Below are 12,351 nucleotides of genomic sequence, written 5' to 3'. Positions count from 1 at the left end.
CTCTTTCTGGCCTGCCAGGTCTCTGTGGATAAGTCTGCTGCCAATCTAATAGTTTTACCGTTGTACATTACAGACTTCTTTTCCCGGGCTGTTTTCAGGATCTTCTCTTTGTCACTAAGACTTGTAAATTTTACTATTAGGTGACGGGGTGTGGACCTATTCTTATTCCTGTTTTGTTAATTTTTGTCATTCTAACTGGTGTAAGGTGGTATCTCAGTGTGGTTTTGATTTGTACTTCCCTGATGGCTAGTGATGTTGAGCATTTTTTCATGTGTCTGTTAGCCATATGTAGGTTTTTTTTGGAGAGGTGTGTGTCTATACCTTCTGCCCATTTTTGACGGGGTTATTAGTAATTTTTTGAGTGTTGAATTTGAGAAGCTCTTTGTGTATCTTGGATATCAGCCCTTTATCTGTATTGTCATTTGCAAAAAATCTTCTCCCATTCCATGGGCTATCTCCTAGTTTTTCTCTATTGAGTTCTTCAGTGTTTGTATTCTTCAGCTCCAAAATTTATTTGGTTATTTTTTATGTTTTCTATTTTTTTTGTTGTACTTTTCATTTTTTTGTATTATTTACCTGACTTTGTTGAACTGTTTTTCTGTGAGAGCTATAAGCTCTCTAAGCATCTTTAGAACAATTACTTTGAATTATTTATCAGACAATTTGTGTATTTCCATTTCTTTAGGGTCACTGAAAGTTTATTGGGTTCCTTGGTAGTATCATGTTTCCTTGATTTTCACAATTCCTGTACTCTTGAATAGTTGTATGTGCCCTGTGAAGAGCAGTCACTTCTTCCAGACTGTATTAACTGAGTTAGATAGAGGGAAGACCTTCACCAGTGGATGGAAGCATGCCAGAGAATGCTGTGACTCTGGGTCTAGTGGTGCAGGTTGCTAAGTGCATGTGGCAGCTCTGGGGCCAGGAATGTATACCTCATTGGTTTAGGCCACATGGGTCCACAACATCAACAACCATGTGATCCTTGTGGAGACCTGCAAAGGGTCGACGGTGTCTACAATGGTTGTTGGGGACCTCAGTGGCTCTTCCAAGTCCAGCAGCTAGGAATGTGGGCAGATAGCAGTGGTGGCCAGAGCTGGTGGTGTGTGTACCCCCAGCTGCAGATACCTGCAAAATGTCAGGGTAAAGCTGCAGACACAGAGGTAATGGTCAGGGCTGGAATCAGCAGAAGAGGCTGATGCCAGTTGCACATACACTAGCAACTGCAGAGGCCCTGGTTATTGGCATGAATTTGTATAGCTGTAGAGGCATTGGAGACTGGGACAGGAGTTGGGTTGGCAATATGCAGGTGCATAGCTTCAGGGGCTTTAGATGAGCCCAGGAATACAGGCCACTGACAAGTGTCAAGGGCAAATATGGACCCATAAGCTGTCAGGGCCTTGGTTGCTAGCATATACTCCTGAGTCTATAGGAGTTCAGCATGGCAGCACGCTCGGCAGTGGAGGCCAGTGGCAGAAGTCAGGCCAGCATTGTGCAGGTACACAGCTGCAGGGGCTAGGCATGAACACATGCACAACCATGGAGGTCAGCCATGGGAGTCTAGGCTGGCATGTTACATGTGCCTAGCTACAGAGACAGGGGCTGGCTGCTGCACATTTCATGTCCCAGCAAGGGGTGGGGAGAAAGCAAGAGGTGCTCAAGGGGCTGGCATCTGTGAATGCAAATACCCGTGGGTGAAAAAAATCTGCAGGCATTCTGTGTCAGCTTCTAATTCTACTCGTTTCTTCAAAGGTAGAAGATGCTGAGGTCCTCTGTGAACAGTCTGCTGGGGTCTATGACAAAAGGTCCTCTGTGACGAAAGCTGAGGGGGTTTGCGACATCTGTAAGGGTAGTTGAAGTCCTCAGCAGTGAAGGCTGCCGGGATCCTATGCAGAGCAGGCCAGTGGGAACCATGGTCACTCTTACGGCATGGCTGACATGGGTAGTCCCTGCCCTTTTCCTTGTTCCTAACTATTTCTAGATGTCTCAGCCTTGCCAGTCTCTGGGTGTGGTAAAACTAAAGTGGGTCCTTTGTATAGTGGCCTGAAGGGCTGGGTAAGCTGGTTACTCATTCCCCTCTCCTCTTTTTGGAGAGGGGAATGCTTTTTAGGCCAGGGAGTTCTTTCTTGGTGCTGAGCAGTGTCAGCCTGGGGTATGGAATGATGCAGCAAAATGAAACTGTTTTTCCTACCCTTTACGTATGGTTATTCTGAGGTTTTGCTCTACTGTGTTACTGAAGCTTCTTAAGTGATAGTTTCTTCTGAGCTCTCCCAGAGCTATTTTTCATTCATGCCTATCTAATTGTTGATCTTCATGGGGGACAGAGGATTGAAAACTCTGATTACATCATCTTGGTGATAACATCAACCTGGAAAAGTTTTTAATACGATATCTTCAGTAATTTTCTTTCTTATTTTCTGTTCTCTCTTCTGAAACTCCATTATTTGGATATTGGACTTCTTGGGTCAAACTTCTAACATTTCTCTCCTGTTGATAACTTTTTGTTGCTGTTGTCCTATTTTCTAATCTTTATGTCAAGTTTATCCCTGTTATCTTGTTTGTAATTTTCTAGAGCTCCTTTGATTGCTTCTTAGATTGCTCTACTCTGTCTCCCTGTTGTTTCCTCATTTCTCTTTGCAGGCAGCAACCACCATTTTCTTCTACTGATTTGTCTGTTTCTTCCAAGTTCTTTCACATGTATTTGTTCTGGTCTCTAACTTTCATGGGAGATTTCCTCCATACTGATGTTTGGCTGTCTGGAAGTTCTGGGTAGAATCTGCTGAACACTGAGTTTCACTGTATGGAGGTCTGGGGAAAGGAGTGGTCATCTCATCCAATAGCTTTAAACACAACATATACTTTGATAACTCTAAAGTTGTTATATCTGAACTTCACTTCTGAGGTCCAGACTTTCAACATCTCAGTTTGGCATTTTAAAAGGCATCTCAAACTTGAAAGGAAAAACCAGACCAATATATTGATCCCCACTGCTGTACTCCCAAACCTGCTTCTCCCACAGTGTTTCCTATTCTACTTTTATAAGGTTAAAGTTGGGAAGATCAAAACATAGAGTCATTCTTCTCTGGTCTTTCCCTTTTTTGTACACACATACCAAATCAATCTATCAAAACTCCAAGTGAATTTATCTCCAAACACACATTCATAATCCAACAATTTCTTACTACTTTCTTTACTCCAACTCTAGCCCAAATACTGAAATTAACATCATTTTGCTTGAATGACTGCTCCCTGATTCCATTATTGCCCCGCTCCAGTCCTTCTGCAACTGGAGGAATCCTTTTAAAATGTAAGACAGATAATGTGATTCCCCTGCTTAAATACCTTCACAGGCTTTAGAATAAAATGCAAAATCCTCACCAAAAATAGCATCCTCTAAGCCACCATTGTGAGGAAAGTTCTTAGCCTCAATCTCTCAATCACCCTTCACTTTCCACATCTAATTGATCATCAAATTGATTTTTATTCACTAACATCTATATACTCCACTGCATTTCTTCATCATTCCTATTGTTGTCTAGTCACTATTTATTATCCAAATCACTTCTGTCATCCCCTTCCTCCCTGATTCTGGTCTTCTGTATTTTACATTTCCTATAGACAGAGACAGCATTTAAAACCCATATCTAGAGGTGCCTGGGTGGCTCTCTCAGTTATGTGTCTGACTCTGATTTCAGCTCAGGTCATGATCTCAGGATTGTGAGACTGAGCCCTGTATTGGGCTTCGTGTTGGACAGGGAGCCTGCTTGAGATTCTCTCTCTTAGAAAAAACCAACCAAACAAAACACCCATATCCTTATCCAATCATGTTACTCCTATACTTACGTCAGACTGCTGGAGGGGCATTTTGGGCCTTACAAAACTCTTCATGATCTGACACTTGCCTCCTTCTGCACCTTACTATCCCAAACATTAACACATACTTACATGCCAAAGTTACCAAATACCTTATAGTTTCCTGGAACTACCACTTCCCTATGCAATTGTGTCATTTTGGAACATCTCTCCTTCTTGCTTGTCCTCTGGGTGAACCCCTGTCCACTCCTCAAGGCTCACCTTGAGTATTACTGCCACTGGAAGCTTTCACTGATATTTTCCAGCCCCAAGTAATCCATCACTCTCTCTAACATCAGTGAATATGCAGCACATATATGGCAATGGTTTGCTTGTGGTATATTTGATCCCACTAGAATAGTTTCTAAACATGAGGGCCATGTATAGACTCCATGGGCAATTACCAGAAGGAACTGTCAATTCCCTAAAATTCAGTGTAAAACTTTGTATGCAAAACCACACTTGCACTGTCCTGGCAAGAAATTCTATCTGATCTTCATGACCCAGAAAGGGTTAAGAACCAACACCCCAGATGGTGATATTCTTGAGGATAGGGATAAGTCTTGCTCATCTTTAATCTCTATATCCCATGCTTATCACAGAGTTAGGGTAAATATACACGAATGTTTTTATACACTAGCAAATACACATAAGCAATTGATATGTTACTAGTATATTATTTAGGCAAATTTCAAAGATCCTCAACCAGGCAACATCCTATCTTTGAACTTCCCTATAAAAATTACATTTTTCTTAAAGAGAAACTTGTATTTCTTTCTAAAACCTGTAATTATCACCAATAAATATTTCTCAAATATATAACTCCTCAAAGTGAGGTTTTACCCAGTCCTTTAGTCTAAGCTTAATAGTCACCTGAGGTTTCTGATGTTTGTTTTACCTCAAAAATTTTTTTACCTTTCTTTTAGTTACTTCTCATTCAGCCTGTAAAATGTAATCTTGGTCATCAATTAATTCAGTACATTTTAATAACAGCCAATAGACAACTAAGGATATATCAGGTCTCTCTTAGAAATACTGGCACATTATTTCCAGGTTTAATCATTACATTAACCAATAAATTGGCTCTTTACAGATTCAACTAGCTTCTTTTTTTAAGAGGCGGGAGAGACAGAATTTTGGTAACTGCTGCAGGCTGAAGGAGCTTCATTCACCAGTAAAACCAACAGATAAATGATCCCTGGATATTATGGCACAGCCTTACACAGTAGTTCCATTTAGAAAGCAAAGGTGATATGTAGTGTCAGAATAAGGAGTACCCCTTACACACATTGGGGCAAAGACAAAGGAACAACTTCAGCAATATTGTTTCATAATGTTACTAGGGATAATAAAGGAGAAAAAATGAGGCGTGCAGGAGCAAGCTTACCCTGTGTTAGATTTCTTACCATTTTATAGAGATCTGAGACACTAATCTGGTCTGAATCCACTACTTCAAAGTCCTTTCGAGGCACCAAGTCCAGGCCCAAATGTCTAGTAAAGAGAAAGAACACACTCAGCATGCCACGTCCTCAGATTACTCATCTCTCCTTATGTGCCTAGAAGCTTGTCATGGCCATGACTTTGTGGCCAGAGACTGAGACATTACCCTGGCAGGGACAGGCTTTTGTCCAGTAACACCTAATTGTTCTCACCTTAAGGTAAATAAATGAGGCTGGGAATTTTAAAACTGACAATTTTAATCACCAAGCAGTTCTCCCTTGTGATGGTAAAAAGAATTCATTCAGCATCATGTCTTCAAGAAAAATATAAATCATAACAAAAGAAGTACTCAATTCTACTGTCCTTGGGTAACTCCACTCTTCACATTTGGGCAAACTTATTTCCACCTTTTGTTCCATGCACTACTCTACTAAAAGTATTAGGATCCCATCTTGACCCTGTAGTTTTCAATGAACATTGATATAATATGCCTTTTCTCACTTGATTATCAGCATCTCATTGTTAAGATAATGATTTTTTTTCTAGTTGCAAGAGAAACCGTTGTGTGAACACAACTGTGTATTAATAAGTCAGTTAACAGTGCTAATGTTAGTACTGAACACTACATCTGAAACTAATGATGTATACTATGTTGGCTAATTGATTTAAATTAAAAAAATAATGCTAATATTAAAGGATGGGGAGGTGGCCCAAGGGATTTGATTCTAAAAAAAAAAAAAAAGAGTCTACTTGAGTTCCTTAAGGATGCATTTTCTATAGATTATTAATAAGGCATGTTTTATTGTTCTCTTCCTCCCAATCCTACAAGTGTGTTCAAGGCTCAGTCATGCATTACTTTCATGTAATGTGTTTTTTTAATTCAATATATATATATTCAATTCAATTTTTAAAATTCAATATATATATATATATATTCAATTCAATTTTTTTAATGTGTTTGAATTACAAATGTACTTGGACCAAGTAGATTTGTAATTCAAACACATTAAAAAAATCACCCTCCAAAATATATTGAACTCAAAGAAATGTATGTTTTAAAGATTTTATTTATTTATTTGAAAGATAGAGATCACAAGTAGGCAGAGAGGCAGGCAGAGAGAGAGGAGGAACCAGGCTCCCTGCTGAGCAGAGAGCCTGATGTGGGGCTCGATCCCAGGACCCTGGGATCATGACTGGAGCCGAAGGCAGAGGCTTTAACCCACTGAGCCACCCAGGCGCCCTAAGAAATGTATGTTTTAATCTCATTTTAAATTTAATTAATACTGACACTGGTTATAGTGAAGACCTTACCATACATGAGCCATGTCTTTTTTTTTTTTTTCAGCTTACCAATGTGTGTTTCTTTGTATAGCCAGCATATTCGTGGAACTGGTTATTATTCCTGATACATTTTAAGTTCCTTGTTTTCTTCTCTCATAGGTGATGATGGAGGGTTTTACTTCTAAGAAGAAATCTTAGATGCTCTGTCCCTCCTTAAGTTCACAGACAAAAGGAAGCTAATAACATTATTTTCTAACTGGAAACATCATTTGTGTAAAACACCAAAAGATCTACAACTGTCAATTTTTGAATCTCTGAAGATTAACCACTATTTTAAGAAACTTCATATGAAAATTTAATCAAGGAGTATTACTCCTAAAAAATACTCCAGTATCTGGAAGATCTGGTATAACTTGCAGAGGGAAGAATAAGAGATGGTGGTTAATGATTGATTAACTATGGCAGGCAGTATGAAGCAGTGTAAATAACTCCAGACAGCCAGAACTCTTGCATTCAAATATGGCACATAATTTATGTTCAGCAAATGTTAGCTCTTTTCTCACTCTCTAAACCTGGAGTCAAATGGAGTGAGGGGGTTGTGGACCTTGAAATTGCTTGCAACAGTATGTGTGTGTGTGTTCACATATGATTTTTTTCTGAAGAGAGGGTCTATAACTCCCATCAGGTTTTCAGAGCTGTTCTGTGACCACCCTATACTCCAACACAAGGGTTATAAATTATTGTATCTGGGAAAAGTATTTCATAGGCAATGAAAGGAGAAGTATGTGTTTTTTCCTCCTCAACTAGGCTATGAATCACTATTAACAAAACTAATTCTGCAGGCTCTTTCTGTGCATAAAACTACACTCATTTAAAATAAAACCATGTGGGGGCGCCTGGGTGGCTCAGTGGGTTAAAGCCTCTGCCTTCAGCTCAGGTCATGATCCCGGGGTCCTGGGATCGAGCCCCACATCTGGCTCTCTGCTCTCACGGGGAGCCTGCTTCCTCCACTCTCTCTGCCTGCCTCTCTGCTTACTTGTGATCTCTGTCTGTCCAATAAATAAATAAAATCTTTAAAAAAAAATAAAAATAAAATAAAACCATGTGAAAAAATAAATTTAAAAACCATGTGTATATCCAAAATGCATTTATTTATAATTTATAACCTACTTATAGGAAGAGATATAAAGAGGTCAAAGAAGTTGCAAAAAGATTGCTAAAATAAAAATGGAAAATCAAACCTATTTGAAAATGGTAGAAGCAAATGTGCTAATCTCATAGGCTACTATGATAACCACGATTCAGAATCAAAATTCAGATTGGTACTTTTTAGCAGGCAAGAAGAAAGGAAAAACCTGTTTTTATACTAAAAGATAAAAACTCAAGTTTTTCTATTATATAACTTACATCATCCATTAATACATAGCATGGAGGACATTAGGAGAAGGTAAAATGAAGGGAGAAAAATCCTTGTGGGAGACAAACCATGAGAGGCTATAGACTCCAGAAATGAACAGAGGGTTTTAGAAGGGAGGGGTGGGGGATGGGTGATCCTGGTAACTGGTATTAAGGAGGGCACAAATTGCATGAAGCAATGCATGTTACATGCAAACAATGAAGCATGGAACACTATATAAAAAACTAATGATGTACTGTATGGTGACTAACATAACACAATAAACAAACAAACAAACAAACAAACAAAAAACCCATGTATTTCTATAGGGTTCCTGGGTGGCTCATTGGTTAAGCATCCAACTCTTGATTTTGGCTCAGGTCATGATCTCAGGGTTTTGAGATCTAGGTCCATGTTGGGCTCTGTGTTGGATATCAATGAGCTTGCTTAGGATTCTCTCTCCCTCTTCCTCTGCTCCTCCCCCCCACCCAGCTTATGTGCTCGCTCGCTCTCTCTCTCTCTCTCTCTCTCTCAAAAAAGGACTAGAGAGAGAGAAATATGAATTTTTAAAGAAGAAATAACTTTTGGAATTAGGTGCAAAAAAAAGTACACTGTTGGCCTTAACTTTGATAGTTTACAGTTTAATGGCAAAACCATGCCATTGAATCTCATTATTGAAGTTAATGTACTTAAATTGATAAGAAATATAATTTTTCTATCACTGGGATCCTGTCTTCTTATATAAAAACATACTGCATTTAGTCACTTCATATTAGCTATTATTAATTTCTCTGATATAATTTCAGGTCTCTGGCTTCCAACACTGGCTGCAGGTAAAGGCAACGATGTCATGGAAAGCAAGAGAAAGATGAAGCACATCCTTTCTACCTCTCTTGTCATAAAAATCAATTTACATCATAAAGATAATTTTTCAGATATGACTTCAAAGTACTTAAGATACTTTTATATGCATGTAAAAAACAGTGGAAAGATAAAAAATGACATTAGTATTTATATTAGGGAAATGGAATCATACATTTGATCACTAAAAAATATTTTCCAATTTTCTATAGGCAGCTATTGAAACTTTCTAAAATACAACAATGAAGAACCAAAATTCTATACATATTCTTTAACCATTAGTGCTCTTAAAATATACAATAGTTTAAATATTACAATTAAGTAACAAAAAGGACTGAGTGAATATTCCAATCAAAACAGATATATTTTTTTTTAAATTTAAACTTCGTTTTTTTCAGTGTTCCAAGATTCATTATTTATGCATCCCACCCAGTGCTCCATGCAATATGTGCTCTCCTTAATACCCACCACCAGGCTCACATAACCCCCCAACCCCCTCCCCTCCAAAACCCTCAGTTTGTTTCTCAGAGTCCACAGTCTCTCATGCTTCGTCTCCCCCTCCGATTTCTCCCAACTCCCTTCTCCTCTCCATCACCCAATGTCCTCTGTGTTATTCCTTAATGCTCCACAAGTAAGTGAGACCATATGATAATTGACTCTCTCTGCTTGACTTCTTTCACTCAGCATAATCTCCTCCAGTGCCCTCCATGTTTTTGTTTTTTTTTTAAGATTTTTATTTATTTATTTAACAGAGATCACAAGTAGAGAGGCAGGCAGAGAGAGAGGGAAGCAGGCTCCCTGCTGAGCAGAGAGCCCGATGCGGGACTCGATCCCAGGACCCTGAGATCATGACCTGAGCCGAAGGCAGCGGCTTAACCCACTGAGCCACCCAGGCGCCCCAAGTGCCCTCCATGTTGATACAAATGTTGGGTATTCATCCTTTCTGATGGAGGCATATATACAGAACACATATTTTCAAGACAACAGTATTAGAAAAAAATCCCAGTAGACCTAAGTCAATAGGGCTGGGATTGAGTGTACATGCTTTGTGGTTGTGTGCCACACAGAGCTATGAGCTGTCTAGCCTGGCACTTTTGCAAACTCTGTCTTTGCATTTTGACACCCTTAGCTTGCTTGTCCATTCATCAATCCATGCATTTACCCATCCACTCACCCCACAGGTACTCTCTGACGGCCTATCATTTCCCATCAGTGGTCCTGGACACAGGGACCACAGCAGTTTTGAGCAAGCAAATATTCATACTCATGGAGTATGGAAGCAGTGTTTTCTATCTCCTAGAAGTCATTGGAGCACAGTACCTTTTAGTTTCTGGATTTCATCATTTTAGGAAATAAGAAAATTATTAGTGGGTGATCTGATAAAATGAAGACTAAGTTCCTTCTACTGAGATAGTCTTCAAAGGAGGGAGAGTAGTTTTCAAAACCTAAATTGGAGCACTGACCTCACTGGACAAAGGCAGAGATGCTATATGGTGAGAAGCCACACACATTCATTACAAATTTCATTCTGGAAAAGAAGCTTCTGGTTATTTATCCCTGTGGTTTAAGAATAGTGAACAGCAAGTGCAGAGAGTGGTTAATTTGGTCTCTTCTCTGTTTTCCCAGCACAGGGAGGCAGGGCAGCAGAGTACTGAGGGGCATGGGCTCTGATGTCAAACTTCCTGGTTTGCATTCTGGCTCTTCCACCATGCTACACTGTTCTATCTATTCTAACAGGCTGTTGCAAAGATCAATCCATGGAAAGCATTTAGCACACTGTCTGGCATTGTAAACTGTTACTGCTGTTATAATTATCATAATTATGTGTTACATCATTAGCCAAAATATGACCTAAGGTACAAGGACTGTGATCAAAGAGATACAATGTCTGGAAAAGAGGCTCTTGAACAGATGGACACAAGCAGGAGGTATACATCTATGCATATCTATATACAGATGAAGTATAGAGCCGAGTCTTCAAAAGTGATCTTACTAATTGTTTAGGTGAACAGTCTTCACAAAAACATTTAGTGTTGTCTCACCACCAGCCATTGATCACTCACTCACTCATTCCAATAATTCAGTAAATATTTATTAACACCTACTCTGTGCTAGTTCATGCTGAACTTAGTGACACAACATTGAATAAGAGATACTCCTTGTCCTACATTCTTTCAGGTGCACCTCTTTAAAGGTCCTGGATCTCTATATCAAATTCTTTGACTTTTATATTTCTTTAGAATGTTCTATATTCTATTCTATTTTCCTTTGTATCTTTTTCTTCTGTGGTTCCTCATCTGAACCACAGAACATAGAAAATAATATGAAGTTAATTAATTATAAACAATGGATATTTTAAGTTAGCAGGATTTGGATCTCCCCCAAAATTGGTTCAATGGCTAGAGATATTATTTCCTTTATGCACCTAATGAATCATTGAACACTACACCAAAAACTAATGATGTACTATCTGTTGGCTAACTGAATTTAAAAAACAACAACAAAAAGTTTTCCGATATGTACTGGCTTTTCCTAATAGAGTAAAAAGAGCATATAGATAATAACTATACTAATGAAAGCATGCCTTATTTATATTTATACAGTAATGTAATAAGACATAAATAATAATAGCTACACTTTACTGAACATTTACTTGGGATAGGCATTTTATATATATCATCTTTTTTTCCCTTTTTTAAATTAATTTAATTTCTTTTCAGTGTAACAGAATTCATTGCTTACGCATCACACCCAGTGTGCCATGCAATATGTGCCCTCCATAATACCCACCATCAGGCTCCCCCAACCTCCCATCCCCTCAGATTGTTTTTCAGAGTCCATAGTCTCTCATGGTTCATCTTCCCCTCCAATTTCCCTCAACTCCCTTCTCCTCTCCATCTCCCCATGCCCTCTGTGTTATTTCTTATGCTCCACAAACAAGTGAAACCATATGATAATTGAATCTCTCTGCTTGACTTATTTCACTCAGCATAATCTCTTCTAGTCCTGTCCATGTTGATATAAAAGTTGGGTATTCATCCTTTCTGATGGAGGCATAATACTCCATAATGTTTATGGACCACATCTTCCTTATCCATTCGTCCGTTGAAGGGCCTCTTGGCTCTTTCCACAGTTTAGCAATTGTGGCCACTGCTGCTATGAACATTGGGGTACAGATGGCCCTTCTTTTCACTACATCTGTATCTTTGGGGTAAATACCCAGTAGTGCAATGGCAGGGTCATAGGGAAGCTCTATGTTTAATTTCTTGAGGAATCTCCACACTGTTCTCCAAAGTGGCTGCACCAACTTGCATTCCCACCAACAGTGTAAGAGGGTTCCCCTTTCTCCACATCCTCTCCAACAAACGTTGTTTCCTGTCTTGCTAATTTTTGCCATTCTAACTGGTGTAAGGTGGCATCTCAATGTGGTTTTAATTTGAATCTCCCTGATGGCTAGTGATGATGAACATTTTTTCATGTGTCTGATAGCCATTTGTATGTCTTCATTGGAGAAGTGTCTGTTC

General features: G+C 39.0%; 1 protein-coding gene across 1 annotated transcript in view; it reads right to left on the bottom strand.

The window, feature by feature from the left end:
- The window catches only part of LOC111144134 (dedicator of cytokinesis 3), a 588,346-nt gene that overhangs the window by 213,331 nt on the left and 362,664 nt on the right, over nucleotides 1-12,351 (bottom strand). Inside the window, exon 7 of the mRNA XM_022498293.1 lies at nucleotides 5,256-5,340. Coding sequence (XP_022354001.1) covers nucleotides 5,256-5,340 — 85 coding nt within the window. The remainder of the gene's footprint in view (nucleotides 1-5,255; nucleotides 5,341-12,351) is intronic.

Source organism: Enhydra lutris, unplaced genomic scaffold (genome assembly GCF_002288905.1).
Source record: "Enhydra lutris kenyoni isolate GAN:26980312 unplaced genomic scaffold, ASM228890v2 scaffoldscaffold10, whole genome shotgun sequence".
NCBI lineage: Eukaryota > Metazoa > Chordata > Mammalia > Carnivora > Mustelidae > Enhydra > Enhydra lutris.
Note: the sequence above shows the minus strand (reverse complement) of the source record. Positions and strands in the feature narration are given on the sequence as shown.